Here is an 18037-nt window from a genome sequence, read left to right on the forward strand (position 1 = left end):
GTAGATCACAATCTCAACATGAGTCAGCAATGCGATGGTGTTGCAAAAGAAGGAAATGCAATTTTAGGCTGCATTAATAGATGCATAGCATGCAAGTCATTGGAGGTGATAGTACCATGGTACTCAGCACTGGTTAGGGCTCAGCTGGAGTACTGTCCAATTTTGGTCAATGCATGTAGAGAAACTGGAAAGGATCCAGAGGCAAGTGACAAAGATGATCAAAGGGATGGAATGCAAGCCACATGGGCAAAGTCTGAAGGAATTGGGTATGTTTAAGTTTGGAAAAGAGGAGATTAAGAGGGGGAAATGTTAGCGGTCTTCAAATACTTGAGAAGCTGCCATAAAAAAGGTGGAGAAAAGTTGTTCTCTTACAACAGAGGGCAGGACAAGAGGCAATGGATTCAAACTACATCATAGCAGATTTAAATTAAATCTCAGGAACTTCCTAACTGTACGAACAGTAGGACAATGAACCAGACTGTCTAGGGAGGTTGTGGTAGCTCCTTCACTGGAGATTTTGAAAAGGAGCTGGGATAGCCATCTGTCTTGGATGGTTAGCCACAACAAATCCTGCATCTTGGCAGGAGTTTAGATTAGATGACCCTTGCAGTCTCTTCTAACCCTATGATTCTATGAAATCAGCATAGGACCTAAAGATCTGGCCCATAATAGTTAACAACTTGAATAAGACTTGCACTTCTATAATGCCACCCATCTGAAGAGCTTAATGAACATTATGAATTAAATGCTAAGTCCACTCTACGGTAGGGCTGGTATTGCCATCCACATTTTAGAGTTGGGAAAGCTGAGACAAAAAAGGCTACATTACCCAAAGTCCAAAATCTTTAACACTACTGGGAATTGACTCTTAGTTTTGTATGCATTTGTGAACGGATCCATGTGTGCCTTGAGCTTTAGACAGACACATTTAAATACACATACATTAAATACAATTAAAATCTCCTGATTCCCAGTCTTGTGTTGTCACCCCCCGATGAGGTGTCTTTGGATCTAAATTTACGCATTCTCTCATCTAATTTAATAAATAATGATTAGTGTTTAGTAACTTTCATCTTCAAAGGACTTTGCAAACATGCATGTCAGTAGCTTGAGTCAAGTGAGGAGTTCCACTGAAATGCAAACAGAATCATGCAAACATGCACATAAGTAACTCTTCAAGCATGGCAGATTATATAGGAACATAAGTGTTTTCGGGATCAGTTTCTAAGGGCCTGATTATGACTCCTTTAGTCACACTAAATAGTACTTTTCTGAAGAAGTACTCCCATTGAAATTAAAGTTCTATTAAATATTAAGCTAGGAGATCAGAGTCTGACCTATAATGGTATTACTATTATTTGGATTTTTCAGATGGGAAAACGGAGGTAGAGACATTAAGTGACTTGTCCAAAACTAGAGAAAGAGTTGGCTTATGGCAGGGATTAGAACTCAGGAAGTTCTACCTCAAAACAGTAGACCAAACATCTCTAATAAAATGGCTTGAATTCATATATTTTATTCTTCCAGGGTGTCAACAGGATAGGAGGGCATATCATTGTGTCAAAATTGCTAAAACAAATTAACTTCTTAAAAAATATGCTTTAATGCACATTAGCAAGATAGGAATGTACATTTGCTTACTTGTTTTGAGTATTCCATCTGAAGTCCTCTAGTATTCATAAGGATAAAAAAGATAATTCCTGAAGTGTTTCCAAATAATCTTGATAGGAGAATTTTACCAGTTTAGTTTCATGATGCTGAAAACACTTGGAAGATAGACCAGTCTGTTTCTGATAATATGGGCTCAGAGGATCCTAAGAATATGAATGGGGCTTTAAGAACATAACTTTCATTAGGTATCAGACTGACTGTCCCTTCATTAATCACTCATGAAGCCTTTGACTTCCTTTTAGGTTTGGGATTTCAAAATGCCAGAAGTGGCAACTGATGAAGGTTTAGTAGACACCACCTCCCTGGAGAGCAAACAGATCACTGTCCCACTCCTGTAATTCATCATCAAGGATGAGATGGAGTCTTTAGTACTAGTGGGCTGCAAATCAACAAAGTTGTCTGTAGTCGTCTCAAAAAAAAATCTGAAAAGTCCTAAACTCTCCCATCCTTAAATACTATTAGGCCTGATCCTGCCAGGTGCTGAATACTTTCAAGTCCCCATGAAGTCAATGAGAGCTACGGGTGCTCATCACCACTCAGGAACTGTCAATTGGGAATAGAAAACATTGGTAGTATGAGGAGATGTTCTCAACTTAAATATTTTTTAAAAGAGCATATCATAATACTTAATAATATAGTTGTATTACATTACCACCTGGAGGCTCCAATCAAAATTGGGCCATTGTGTGAGGCTCTGTACAAACACAGACCAGAAGAACTTCCAGTTAGATAGATAACTATGCATGATATTTCAAGAAGTCTTATTGGTCCCTTAGCATTCTAGCTCCTATTGTATCATCTACTGTGTTCCATTTCTTCACTTTTGAGAGTTTTTATTTTCCATATACATTCGGCTCTGCACTATATTTTCTTTTTCTATCAATATAATAGACATGGTCTTCTAAAATGCTATATATGTCCTTCATATCTAAATATAATTGAGAGATTAGCAGTATTGGGCATACTTTAATCTTAAAAAAAATTAAAGAATTCAAACTAATAGATTGTAAGTATATAAAACACACAAGGAAAAAGAGTTTTAAATATTTTTTCATGTACTGCCAAAGGGAACATTTACAAATTTGTAAATTCTACTCAACATTGCATAAACAAGAGACAGCTGTTAAAATTGTTCTTTTTCCCCCTAAAATGCTCTTTAGAGCTAGAAGTTGGAAGTCATACATTATTTAAATAAGACAGAAACACTATGAAGCAAACTCATTTTAGAGAGCTAGGAGAGAATTTCTTCTTGGTATGTACTTTAGATCTCTGAAATAAATACCGATATGATTGTAGAAATATTGCTATATGAGAATTTATTCAATTTAAAGCCAGGTTCTATTCTGAATAGTCACTCTAAAAATAGTATCATGGGGTTCCCAGGTTTATTGCTCTCTGTAGGATTTTTATACCACATTTGCTTAGTTTACAAGTAAAAAGATGGAACTCTTTTCTACATATTAGTCCTTAAAATGTATCTTGAGGCCTGAAACACTAACTTTTGGCTTGTGAATCATCACCAGTAATAACATTTGGTGGGCCAAACTGTATTATATCCACAGTCAACTTGTGGAACTCCTTACCTGAGGAGGTTGTGAAGGCTAGGACTATAACAATGTTTAAAAGGGGACTGGATAAATTCATGGTGGCTAAGTCCATAAATGGCTATTAGCCAGGATGGGTAAGAATGGTGTCCCTAGCCTCTGTTCGTCAGAGGATGGAGATGGATGGCAGGAGAGAGATCACTTGATCATTGCCTGTTAGGTTCACTCCCTCAGGGGCACCTGGCATTGGCCACAGTCGGTAGACAGATACTGGGCTAGATGGACCTTTGGTCTGACCCGGTACGGCCTTTCTTATGTTCTTATGTTCATGAAATGGCATGGTTTTGATTAATGTTCCTTCATTAGATGCATGAGCAGAATGCATTATAGCTCACTATCTTATAACTGTGGACTCTGCAAAAATTAATGCTTACTGTCTAAGGTAGCAAAAACTTGATTTTTGTCTCTCAGTGACACAAGGTGCAGCTCTGTTGTGTGAGGAGATGCCATTTTCACATAGCAAGTTTTCTGATCATAAAACTAACATCTACAGTGGGGGGCATTTTTGTCCCTGATTTGCATCCAGCATTGATCAGAGCATGACCAGCCTCCTCTGTCAGGGTTATGATTTACAATTTAATAGTTGCTTTCTTATATACCCAGAGCATGCCCAATATTAAATTTCATCACTGTTTGTCTAGTAAATGCATTTTTTTAAAAATCTGCTGTTAAATCACAGGCAACATTTACCAGGTTATATTTGCATTTGTGTAAACCAGCTTTTATGTGGATATTTTAAAATATATCTATATTCACTTAATCAAAAATATAAATTATAAAATGTAAAAGAAGGGCACCAAAGAGTAACATTAAAAATAAACAAGTTTAAACAAAATCTCCTACTTGGTCTAATCTTCTGCTTAGGTTTACTCATAAAAGACTGACTATTAGTTCAGATAAGAATACAGTTACTGAAGATTCATTGTCCACTGACTCCGTGTAGCCAGATTCACCATCTCGCTCTGGCTGCCTTGCACTGCTCTGATGATGCAACACAGCTGTAATAAACTTGGCTTCACTGGTCAGTTAAATTGGGTTTATGGCAATTTTGTGTCACCAGAGCAGTACAAAGCAGACAACATAAAACTTTGAATCCAGGCTGTAAGGTCTTTTGTGGACTGTGTCTTCAGTATTATCCTTTTAGGCCAAATAAGAATACTATTCTCTCTGTCATTGTAACCATTGTAATCAGCAGCTCAAGATTTAAACCTTGTTCCCCTCCCTCATATTCAGGACTGTGTTCTGTGAGTGAAGAGATGTTTTATTTAGAGTTTCTTTTTCACGTAGGAAAATAGAAAATTCTTCTTCAGAAGGAACTCTGAAAAAACGATTAATTGATTACATCAAAGACACATGACTTTGATAAATTACTTTGGGTTTTCTATGCATTTCATACAGATTAAAAAACATATAATCCAATCCCGTGTTTGCAATATAGATTATATGGCTTCTTGCGCCATACAGGAGGGTGTATATTGCCTGAGATTTGTTCCTTTGAAATGCAATTAAATGTTTGAAACTCCAGACCATTGAATAAACCAGCTTCCCTCACCAATTTAATTATCCGTGCCCGGTTTGTCTCTACATAGCGGAGAGTTATGCAGCACAGTGCCAATTAAAAATTGTCCTCTTGATCGCCAATAAACATTAAAGGCTCAATTATGTGCATCTCTCTTTGGCTGGGTGGAGGAGGATTATGTAGTATCTGACCAGTGATGGCTGGTGGCACATGATGCCTAAGCAGTACAGAGGGATGCCTGGGGGAGTGCACACAACAATGGTATTGCTAAACATGTTTAAAAGGTATAGCATGCACTACCTCCAGTATCAGCTTCCAAGTGCTAGCTTGTGTACAGGGAAGGCAGTGCTGACCTTGTTCCAGCCTTATCTCCTCTGGAATGTGGTTTTGATGGCATCACCAAATAGCCGTGTCTTCCACTATGGAGTCCAGTCCTGCACTGCTTCCTGACAGATGCCAAATGCCTTTAAATCCCATGGACTTCAAGGGCAGGGCATTCGGCTCCTCTCAGAGACATTAACAACCTTGCATGATCACGACCAGGGAAAGCATGCTGCTTCATTAAGGCTTCTTCCCATGATATTGTAATGGGAAGGGATGAGAAACTGATCCAGATCTTCAGCCCTCGTTAAATCTCATTTGTGCTGCTGGAATCCCGTGGTGGCATAGGGGAAGCATAGTTGGCTTTATGTCACCCAGCCTTCTTCCCTCTACAGAAGGGTTTTCTAGAGTGGGCCAGAGGCAAAGAGATGGTGATCTAAGGATGAAAGTTTGGGCTCTTAGCTCACTGCAGTTCTGGGCCAGTACAGTGGTCGCTGGGGATCCCATGGCTGCACTTATTTGCACTAGGGTTGCCTCCCTTCAAGCATGAGTTCAGCACAGCTGATGATCCAGCAAATAGAGTTCCTGTACCCCTCCCCCACTAGTGCCTCTTACAGGTGTGGCTATAATTCGCACATTATGGATATGAGACTGTGTTCTCAAGCAAAAATGAGTGTGATGACCTCCTTTTAGTTCCTATTTGTGAACACCCCATATAATTTAGCATGTTTTCAGCACCAATAACAGTCTCAAATCAAGAACGATCTGAAGGCTGGAATAGGAAGAATCTTGCAGCAGCTCAGGATAGAGGAGCATCGGCAGAGCTGTGTGAAAGAGCTTGCACAGTATCTGCTAACACTGTGCCAGAGAAATATCACTTTCCCTGGTATTAGAACCAGGCATTTCGAAGAAAACGCAAGCTGTAATTTACAGTTCTCAGCATCTGACTTGCCCTTTCTATAGTATGAGAGCTGGATTACTGGATTTCCTGTGAGTCCTAGTCTGGTGACAGAAAAAAAATTGCAAATCGTCTCTTTTATTTTTGGTTGGCCTCTGGTGAGCAAAAGGGAAAGTGAAAACCAAGTCCAAAACGATTTGTGTTGAACTTTCCAGTTGTGCAACAAACTCAGGCTCGTCATAGAGTAGTGAGGCCACATGACAGTTTGTCTGAATTCATCTAATTATTGGTCCTGTCATTAACAGGGTATGTCAAGTTATCATCTCAAAGGGAAATAATGCAAGTACCTGGTGTCCGTACAAAGTAATATTCTACTGGAGTTTTGCATAAACTAAGTGACAACGAGAGATTTTTTTATACTAGGTCCCAGCTGAGTCAAGAGTAGAAGAAACAGATGTCTCAAAGGACAGAAGCATTGATGTACCATAGAATACACAGGAAATGATCTCTGTTATGCCAAAGGAAAGTTCACTAAAGTGAGCTTTAACCTTAGGTAATAAGCGACATCCTGTCTACAATATTTCTGTCGTAAAATGGGCAACATTGTGTAATGCTTTGTGAAGTACTACAGTGCTATTAGAACAGGATTATTCATTTAGCACGCTTTCGAAAGGGGCTGTGTATGGATGTAATTCCAACATTCGGATTTTTCAATACTTTCTTGTTCTTCAATTTTCTTTCTTTCACAGTTCTAGCCAAAAGGGGGATGATGACTATGAAGATTATACATCCAACAAAACATGGGTTTTGACTCCCAAAGTCCATGAGAGTGATGTCACCCTGATTTTAAATGGCTTGCTGGAGGGATATGACAACAAACTGAGACCTGACATAGGAGGTGTGTTTTCTAACCTATTTTTAATTGAAATGGGGGCTGGAGGAAGAGAATTCTCACATTGCAATATATGTATTGGAAGCATAATCCACACAAAGAAGGTATGAAAACATAATATAATACAATATAACTTCATTTTTTAAAATATCTATCATAAACTCTCTGGCCAAGATGTGTAAGTCAGACTTGTGTATAAGGGTGTATAAGGATAGGCTGATAAATCCATCTCAAGGCACCTAAGTGGCCTGATTTGCAATAGTTCTGAGCACCCACAAATTCTATTGAAATTGCTGAAGCTGCAGAAACTCAACTACTTTGAAAATCAGGCCACTTCGATTTTGTGCCTAAACATGGAGTTAGGCGTTTAACTTTAAGCATTCAGATTTGTAAATGTTGGTGAGAATCACTAAGTGCTCTAAACAGTTAAATTATACAGTCACAGAGTTACAAATAATACATAGCAGCAGATGGAGAGGATAGAAAGGAGTACAGAAAAAGGGAGACAATATGGATTAGATCCTCAGCTGAAGTAATGAGCATAGCATCATTGAAGTTTATATCCATTTTCATCAGCTGAGGCTCTCACTCATATGGGTTTTCATATGAGCTTAGAAAAGCAATCGAGTAGTTAAAGAAGTGAAGCAACATATGAAGTCTATCCCAGATCATAAAAGCTACAGAAGTGAAGGGTCTCATATAATAATAATAATAAGAGTGGAAAGGAGCAGAGAAGTCATGGACTAGAGAAACAAAGGGAAGTAGGGGGAAGCAAGCTCCATGAAATAGGTTAGCTCAAGCAAGTCTGTGAAGAGGTTTAAAACCAAGGATGACAATTTTTACCTACTCCACAAAGAAAGTTAACCTGAGTGTTTATGTGGGTAACACCCAATGATAATATTTACTTACACATTGTAAAAATAGCAGGGGAATTCCCAATGAAACACATATAACCAGAAATGCTGTATGGCTTGTTCTCCCAATCCCAGTATTTAGGGAATAAAAGGAGTGGAACATCTATAAAAATAATCTGGGAAGTTTGAGTTTGTTTTAGTTAAGAGTGTCTGGAATTAATATGGTCAAAGTGGGGGAACAATATTTCAAACTAAGTTAGTCTAACAATTGTTTTCCGTTCCTGTTTTGCAAGCCCCAAATGTTGTTTTGGGCTCATGAAGTGATTGTTTATCTGCAGATATCACTTCAGGCTATGCCAGTCACATTGCATTGAGTCCCATCATGTGAAATGAGTGATGAAACACAGTGTAAGAGGACTGTGAAAAAAGTGTTTGTTTTCTCAAGGAGTAGCATTTGATAAAATATGTTTTTGAGAAACAAGGTCCCCTACACAGACACCACCACATGGGCATAGCATCATTCTGATCTCACTCACACCAGTGCATTGCCTTTGAGTCCAATAATTATTCCTCATTTACACCAGTATAAGTGCAATCAGAATCCGGCTCTGAAGTATCTCTGTCTATTGAGGAACTAGAATTATTGCTGTAAAATTTATTTTGTACTATATTTGCTGTTTGGAAATCTGTGTTTCTCTCTTACACACATACACACACACACACACACACGCACACACACACTTCCCACTCCCCAACCACACACAAAATAGACACTCCAAAATAATAACCTTATGTGTGGTTTTTATGTAGTGGATTTTAACCTTCATTTGTATTAGCAATTCTTATTGTTTTACTTGCAGTGAAACCAACAGTAATTCACACTGACATGTATGTAAATAGCATCGGTCCAGTGAATGCTATCAATATGGTAGGTAACTGTTTTTAACACTTTGCTACACTTCTAATGATTGGTATATTCGGTTTGATGCATGCAATAATTCCTTTATAGTTGCAGTGCAATTATGCGTCCATTATTTTTGACACTTGCACTGTATGTATTTTATTTTAAAAGCCTTATTATATCATTCTCATGGAGAAGAGTGGGGCATGGTTGTAAGGGGAAGTGGAAGCGAAGGTTTTCTTTATATCAGAAAATGGTGTGAGTGTGTTTAACATTATTACATGGTTTCTAGTTCACAATTGTGCAACCATATTGTGGTCCCTTATTTAATCATGGAAGAGCTTGCAAGATCCTGTCCAGAACTTGTTGATAATTTGGGTGAGGAGGGGCCAACACTTTAGTATTCGTGTCATCTCACAGCCAGAAACAGCCTGTGTAATACGTACATCATAACATTTGTGTTAGAGGCAATGTTTGATATAGAAATACAGACATTGATCATGACACACAGTAGAATGAAGCAGAGATGGAGGGATGGATTTGCAATTTAATTAACTTTTAATTTTTGGAGGGTGATAGACCTTCCACTGGAAATACCTGACATTTACTTTGATCCAGTGTGGTTTTAAATGACCTGATGTCAAATATCCCATAGTTAGGGGTGGCTCCCTTCTGCCTGATCCCTAGGATTCAGTACACCTCTGAATCCTCTCCCCCTCTCTCCATGAGGTGGAATGAAGGTGTACATGAAAGGTTAGAAAGTGAAGACTTAAGGTCTGCACACTGATAGGGTCCACCAGCTTTCTACTGGGTCTCTTATGTTTACCGTTGGTAGCTGGCCCCTTTGATCTTCTCAGTGACTGCAAATTGCAACAAAATTACAAATGTCACTTATTAACTTAAAGCTTTTAAATTTCTCTCTTAACTAACCTAGAATTGGACCTCCAGGATGCTGCAAGGAAGGAGAAAAAAACCCTGCTCAGACACCTTGCCAATCTTGCCATATGAAACAAATATTTTCCTCATGCCCCAAACTAGTGACTGGCCAGACCCACAGCCTCTTGGAAACACAGTTCAAACTACACCTCTAAGATCTGCAGAATGGCTGCAGCAAGGGGACAAGCATAAGGGACAATCAAGTCTTCCTTCCTTACCACAGACTGGCCAACGGGAGGACATAAAGAGGCAGAGAATTCTCTCCCTTCCACTGACCCCACTCCCTGATCAGGCATGACTTCCATGTGCATTCTGGGTGCCAGGGCAGGGAGAAAGGGGAGGTTCCAGCTCAGCTAAGCCTTCCCCTTCTTTCCATGCCTCCTCACAGGACCCTAGGGATTGTGTATCCCCTACCTAACTGATCAAACACACCTCTCCCAACTAAGACTGGTTGGACGGTGGGAGGGACACATACTGACTTGAAAAAGATACAACCAGCAGCTATCAGTTATAACTGGGTGAATAATGGAGTGGGGGGGAAGGAGCATCAAACATTTTTGAAAATAAAAATCACAACATTTATCAAATAAGTTTTTCAACCAGCTTTATCATCAATCCCTCTTGTAGTGACTGCAAATACTTTCTCAGGTTTTTCAGAGAAATGCTTTTAAAAGTGCACCTCTGACACTGCCATGCACAATGTTTTCACTACTATTTCTGGTTAATGAACAGGAATACACAATCGATATATTTTTCGCCCAAACCTGGTATGACAGACGTCTGAAATTCAACAGCACGATAAAAGTGCTCCGACTGAACAGTAACATGGTTGGGAAGATCTGGATACCAGATACATTTTTCCGAAACTCCAAGAAGGCTGATGCTCATTGGATAACAACGCCCAATAGGATGCTCAGGATCTGGAATGATGGCAGAGTGCTATATACACTAAGGTATTTACACTTGAATTTAAATTTGGTTCCTCAAGGAAAAGCCAAAGAAGTACATTTTCTGCAATTGCAATGTGAATAGGAAATACCTTATAAATTAATTTCTAATCATAGGAGAGATTTAAACATAACCGGAATGCATAACTTAGAACATAACTTGTCTGATTGTAGTTTTAAAATGTCCTGGTAAATGAGAAATGAGTTGAGATAATTTGTACTTCATCTATTTAGAAGGCTGGATATTTAAGGGTCTCTTTCCATCCAGATTTTACTATCCTATTCCTCAAGGAATCTCACTAAAGTAAATAGAACTACATGAGGCGTAAGGAACTATTCAATATAAGGGTATCACAATCTTGTCCCTGATTTGTGTTTACAATTTATCGCTTACCAGTTGTTTTGCCACTCTTATCATTTCTCTTCTAGCTATTAAATTAGAGGATTTTAAAATCATTGATTGAATTAATCAGTATTTATGACCAATTTGCATCAAAGTTTCCTGTTCTTATTCAAGTTCATTTCATGCTCCTTTTGACTTCAGTGGAGCTAGATAAAGCTCCTAGGTCAAAAATGTTTAATTCCTGGAAATCCTTGTGGAAATAAAGACAAAATGGGTGAGGTTATATTAGTCTTTTAGAGTCTGATCCAAAGCCTATTGAGTTTATATTCATCAAAGTTTTTTAGGACAATGTACGTATCTATCTGTTCATGTATTTCCCTTTTGGTTTCTTACAGGTTAGTAAAAAATTTCTTCATTCTTCATTGGTTAAGAATTTTTTTTAATGTTGGAAGAAATATCTGAATTACAAGAGTTTTATTTTGTAGTTATTTTACATTCACTATTCATCACATTTTGAGGAAGAAATAGGAAAATGATTGGAATTTAAATCCAGAGTGAATCAAAGTCAGTCTGATAAATCACATCCTACATCTGCTTTTGACATGTTAAATAGGTCTTAATATCTCAAGCCATGCTCTCTTCTCTCTTAAGACCTCACTACTTTTCTCCTCAAAACACTCAGTTTCTCTCTTTAGTGATCTGACATTAACATGTAATCAGTAGTTCTATTAAACATCATGATCAGCGCCAGTAACATTCAAATCCTGATAATAAATCTTGGCTTGAGTCAAGATCCCATATTACAAGAGTATTGGAAGTGATGAAATATGATATATTGAACAAAGACTTGTGTGTTGAAGCTTGCACAGTGCATGCCGGAATTATGCCTGGCGTAGCCACTGCTGTTGGTCACTCACTTTCATGAGCACTAAATTCCCTAACAAATCTTAAGTGATTTTCTAATGAAAATAGTGAGAATCTTGGCATTTGTATGAGTATGTTCTAGCCAAACTTGCCCCTCAAGGTAGAATTACTAACACAGACTTAAGCTTTTTTGCAAGCCTGAAAGATCCAACGGGACTCACGCTAGTGAGTGATATTAAAACATCCCCACAACAGAAAACAAACCCAAACTGTCACTGAATTTATGGAGCATGTGGTAAATTCAAACAGTTTTAAACAAGGACACCAGTGAAAAAATCGTATTTAGAGATCAGAATATCATTATCTGATGAGCAGATTGCTTTGCCTTCTTGGTTTATATTAGGCGATCTTGAAGTTGGATTGATGAGGGATGAAATGAGAAAGGAAGAAAAAAGCAGTAATCTGAGCAAAGAATTATTAGATGCCCAACCTTGCTCCCATTTCAATCCCATCATCATGTCTTAATTATACCTATTGTATACAGTGCTTATGTGTGTATAATATTTTGTGTTTTGTATATTTTGTGTGCTGGGGGCATGTTGATAAGAATCTTGGTTTGTGTGCCACACTAGTTTTCAGTAGAAATTACTATGACATGCGCTGTATATTCTGATACTAAATCTTTGTCATCTCTTCTCTTTAGGTTGACAATAGATGCTGAGTGTCAGCTGCAGTTGCACAACTTCCCAATGGATGAACATTCCTGTCCGCTGGAGTTTTCAAGCTGTAAGTAGTGTGTTAAATTACCTGTTCCACCTTCATTTGCATTGACATACTTAGGGCCAGATTCTTAGCTAGGGTAAATCAGCACAATCTGTTGTCTTCAACTGAATTTGGATCAGGGAGGATCTGGAACTTATTCTGTAAATGTGTACACATTGTATATGTTCACAGATATAGTATAATAAATAATTATACTTGAGAACGGCATGTGCTTTGAGACACATAGCGTATATGAGAATATACAGATATTCATAATGCTTAATTATGCTTGCCATGAGAGTTAGCTTTTATTAATAAATGTTGTGATCTGTATCTTTGTCACACTTGTTGCATACGCGTGTCACTCCATGACTACTGTTGGCATGTGGGTTGACATCTCGGAAATCAAGCTATAGGGTGAAATGGGAGATTTGACAATGACTTCAGAAGGGGCAGATTGTGCCCTAGATGTCTCAAGTTGGTGGCGCGGGGCGGGGCGGGGTGAGGCCGGGGGTGGGGGAGGAGAAAAGAGGAAGCATCCAAAAATGTGCTTTTGGAAAATAAATAAAATATTAAATGAATTGAAAGGTAACTAACATACCCCCCTCCCCCAATTATGTTGCTCCATATTTTTCTGGATAAATAGAAAATGAACATGTTTCCCACAACGTACATTACAAGCTGTATTTGTAATTGTCTTGAAGATGGCTACCCCAGGGAAGAAATTATTTACCAGTGGAAACGCAGTTCGGTGGAAGTGGGAGACACCAGATCTTGGAGGCTCTACCAGTTTTCTTTTATTGGACTGAGAAATTCCACTGAGGTGGTGAAGACAACCTCAGGTAAGATAAGCTGTTTTTTTCTAATCTGTTTTCATTCAAATTCTTTGTTTTATGTTATGTATGGAGCTCAGCACTGGCAATTAGTAGAACAAATTGATTTTAACTCCTTATGAGTCACCAGATCTTCATGTATCCTGCAAAATGAAATGCTGTCTCTTGCACAAGCTTGCCCTTCACACTCAGCAGCACAGGAAGGAGAGAGCAGCCTCTCAGAGGCCACAGTCCCTCCTCCAATGGAGGTGGACAGGGAGTGGGTAGCAGAGAATAAGTGGAGCCTTGACTGGATCCCTAAGGACACTGGGCTGTGTAGCTGAGCAGTTGTGCAGAGGGTAATAAGCTACTATTGGGCCATACTACATGATACCTGTCCCTCCCTCCCCTCCTCCCCCAAAGCAAGGGGGTAGCCAGGGAGAGAATTGTGACCCAAAGTTACAAGTCCCTTGCTGCAGCAACATAGCTGCACACTGCCCCTTACTCAGAGCTAGCTCTGAATTATTAAAAGCTACCATGAACTAGATATGGTGTGTCTCAGGTAGTTCTGCTCCATATTTCTATCTGTGTTACCCTCCTTCAGTATGTGTAATAGACTTTAAAATGATAAAGTAAGAAGGTCACCATTTTTAATATTACTCCATTAACTAGGCAGGAAAGTGCATGCCACTTAATAAATCAGGTCAGAAACACATACACTCTAGCATTGGTGGTGGAAAGGATTAGCCATCTGGAGACTGGTGGAAGCTATTAAGGGTCCAAAAGGGTATTGCATACTAATATTCTTTCATGTACATTTCTTTTGTCGTTGATTCTTACTTTCAAAAGGAAAGCTGAAATGAAAGAGGTTTCTTTTGATGATACCAAATTTTATTCCACAAGTTCAAAGAGATCTGTGGGTTTGTGACAATAATTAATGATAATAATTATTAATAAAAGGGTCACATTGCCAGCATAATCCAAAAGGAGGTATGCTAGTGCTGAAAGCTGCCTGCTTGTACATTATACGCAGTGAAAACAATGCGGTTCAGGATATGTCGGGTTCCTAGTTCCTGAGAAAGTGGATATTAACCACTGATGACATATTTAGTCTTCTGGGTAGGAAGAAAAGGACTGAAGCTTCTTAGCCTGTGGTCACATTTGTCTTAAAGCACCTTCTGCCATCCTTGCTGTAGAAAATATTTTGTCATCTCATTAAGGAAATGTTTGACCTTTCAGCGTTTCTGGCAGATGAAAGGTGCAAAGCAGGGCAAGGGGAGAGTGGTGGAACACAGCTACTAATAACTTGCATTGTGTAAGGCATGGTTGAGTCACTCACCCCCAGAGCAAAAATATATAATCAGCATAAAATCTCTCCTCAGTCATGCCCCTAAAAACAGGCACATGCACAAAAGACAGCAATGAATAAGTAGATGGTTCTAGGGTCTGGTCTTGCTCCTATTAAAGTCTGCAGCAAATCTCACATTGACTTCACTCAGACTTGACTTGTGTTTCTTTTATTTGCTGTTTCCCTTTCCTTGTTTTTTTTTTCCATTCTCTAATGGAGAATATTTGGCTGGAAGGGGAAAGTAATACAATTTGAACATGCTACAAGCTTCAGTTCCATTGTTCCACTGCTTCCTGCATTTGTGAATCGAGAGCATTTGATGATGTTCCTTGTAATGTTAAGAGAGTGTTCACTGAAAGAAATGATGCATTCTCACAAAACGAAAAGCTCTTCCTGTGGGACCATTAATCTGGTCTGAGAAACCATGATAGTGCTCTGAGAGAACCAATATAATTTAAAGCTCATATTTGTTATTAGTATGCTGGTGCACATTGCCCTTTTTCATTTACTTAAACAAATAAAATAATCAATATTAATTGTGCATTTAAAGTCAGTAAATACCTACTTTAGCCAACACGAGATCAGTGACAAGAAATGCTTTCCAAAGCAACTTAGTCCTGCCGAGCTTCTCTTAAAGGCCTGCTGGGGCTGCACAGACAACTTGGAAAAACATTGTGTTCATAGGCATCTCCTCCCTGTAGTGTTTATCATATGTTCTCTCTATTTTCTTTTCTCGGTTTTTTATTGCTAGAGCTATTTGCATGAAAACTGAGTCTAGCCTTGATTCAACCCAGTGCAGGTGTGCAGGGTCGCACGTATAAACAAAATTAGTATGGGGAATCCTGCTCCTACGTCAGTATGAGAGCTACTGAATGCCAGACAGGCCAAAGATAATAGCATATAGCTAAGTGCCTTATGATCAGGCGGAGAATTGCAGTTACGACAAGATGCATAAGATTCATTTCTACTCAGTGTCCTTACTCTTCAATGCATTCCATTTGTAGCCACAGTTCATGGTTCACACTTACACAATGCAACCAAAATATACTTCCTGCTGTTCTACCCAGGGTCCAAAATTCAATGCCTTTGTTCCCTATGTGTTTATTTCATGCTGCTTATTCCTCAGCTGAGTTTAAAAGTCAGACTCTCGAGCGTTCATGGATACATTTGCATATACATAACTTATATGAAGAAATCCCCAACGTGTGTGCACAAGTAAGGCATTTGGACACATGCATGGCCTGTCTGGTCCCTAGAACTCTATCCACCTGCACTAGTGGCAGTCCTAGTGGTGGATCCATAGTGTAAATCAGTGGCACAATAATTGGGAATTTTTTGAAAAAAACTCCCTAAAGTTGACAAGGCCTTACCATAGCTGCCAAATTTTGTGTAGCTCCATGTGTGACATTTCTCTGTAATGATAAACAGTCACGGATTACTACTTCATGGGCCCCTAGAGCAGTGGCAACTGGGGGCAACTTGGTGTGTTGGAAGAGCCAATAGGGAAATGGCCAATGGGGGCGGCAGGAAGTGCTGCGGGCCGAGGGATGTGCTGGCCGCAGCTTCCTGCCACCCCCATTGGCCTGGGACGGCGAACTGCGGCCAGTGGGAGCCACGGTCCACCAAATCTGCCGATGTGGCAGATAAACAAACTGGCCCGGCCCGCCAAGGTGCTTACCCTGGTGAGCCGCGTGCCAGAGGTTGCCGACCCCTGCTGTAGCATCTAGAAAGCCTTAGCAAGTTTGCTGCTCCTTTGAAGAGACGGTACACAGCAGCTTATTAACTGGGGTTGACAAACACTTCACTTCAGTCAACCCCCCGTGTTGGTTTATGGTAAAAGTAAAACAAGTTTATTAACAAAAGGTCATAGCTTTCAATGATACCAAGTATAAGCAATAAGGATAGAAATGGGTACAAACAAAGAAAAAGTAAAAATGTGTTTCTAAGACTAAAACTCAACTTAACAAACAAGGGTCTTTTGTTCAAAGAAGTTTTTCTCACCATGGACTTTCTTCCAGCATGGCTGGTTAAACCTTTAGCCAGGACACAACACGCAGAGCTCAAAGCGCTTGGTTTCCTTGACTCCTTAGGTGAAGGATAACTATGGGGTTCTCTCCCCTTCTTTTTATAGTCCAGCAAACCTTTGAAATGTATTGTTTGAAAAGTAAGCCCAGACAAAGTTTCTCTCTGCTGCTGGGGTATAGACACCGTGCTGTCTTCCCCACTGCTTGTTATTTTGATAGCTTTGTTACCCTATGTGTAAGCATACGTCCATTATCTCTGCCTAAGGACTAGGCTGATCAGATAAGCAAATTCACATTCTTTTATCTGTGACAGACTGGGCTTATGTATTGTTGCCCAACACATTTTAAGAACATAATTATAACTCTTTGTACCCATGCCATACATACACCCCACGATTTTCAGGACTAGTGAGTTGTGAGTTTTGATATGGTGTCTTACATGACACCTTTTAGATACAGATTATGACAACAATGTGTTAGGTGTGGTGAGTGTGTCAGGCCTCACAGGAGCTGCTGACACAGAGTAGTGAACAACCAATGGGACCTGGGTATCACAATAAGTGACACATAAGAAGTGTAAGACCTGACAGCCCAGCCTAAATGACGGCCTGCACATGCAACTCCCTAATGTGCATACACACAACCAGCATGTTAGACACACACACACACACAACTATCAGCACACAATTGGGACAGCCCAAATTTGGAAATCTGGCCCTAGAATATTGCCCTCTACAAAAGAAAAAAGAAAGACTAGAATATCACGAGCCAACCTATCATCTCCTTTTAAATGCAGTGAGTCATCCTGAGTTGTGAACCTGTTCCCATAAATAGTGAACTTTTCAAACCATCTCTAATGTACCTGGAAAGTCACATGGAACCAAAAAATCAAGTGATGACCGAGCAAATGGGCTCTAGCCTTTGATGACGTCCAGGATTTGTTTCATGTAAATAAGAAATATTAACTCTAAAGGTGCTAAGCTGCTGTTGCTGTTGTCTCTGAATACTCCACTGAAAGGAATGGATTGTTAGACACTCAGTAGCACAGTAACAGTCAGAGACGCAGCCAGTGCATTCCGTGTGGATATACCTGGAACATTTGGAAGCTTTCAGGCAGTTAATTCATTTGCCAAATGATTTCACTGTGCAGCAGGAGACAGCTCTTCAGCATCAGATTCCTAAGTGGAAATAATTGCATTCTGCCTGCAAATATTCCCCCGTAGTTTCAGTTGGATGCACTATTTTTTTCCCTACTGAAAAGCTATTGTGATGCTGGTACAGAATGGCTGCCACCTATAGCACGACACCAGCGGTAACTGTGTTTTAGCCATGGGTGAAGTG

At 39.4% G+C, this 18037-nt stretch overlaps 1 protein-coding gene across 2 annotated transcripts in view; it reads left to right on the top strand.

Annotated features, from left to right (window-relative positions):
* The window catches only part of GABRG2 (gamma-aminobutyric acid type A receptor subunit gamma2), a 94819-nt gene that overhangs the window by 27066 nt on the left and 49716 nt on the right, over positions 1-18037 (top strand). For both annotated transcript variants that reach the window (XM_039483569.1, XM_039483570.1), the window contains exons 2-6: positions 6763-6911; positions 8620-8687; positions 10329-10549; positions 12454-12536; positions 13217-13354. In XM_039483569.1, coding sequence (XP_039339503.1) covers positions 6763-6911; positions 8620-8687; positions 10329-10549; positions 12454-12536; positions 13217-13354 — 659 coding nt within the window. The remainder of the gene's footprint in view (positions 1-6762; positions 6912-8619; positions 8688-10328; positions 10550-12453; positions 12537-13216; positions 13355-18037) is intronic.

Source organism: Mauremys reevesii, linkage group 8 (assembly GCF_016161935.1).
Source record: "Mauremys reevesii isolate NIE-2019 linkage group 8, ASM1616193v1, whole genome shotgun sequence".
Classification (NCBI taxonomy): domain Eukaryota; kingdom Metazoa; phylum Chordata; order Testudines; family Geoemydidae; genus Mauremys; species Mauremys reevesii.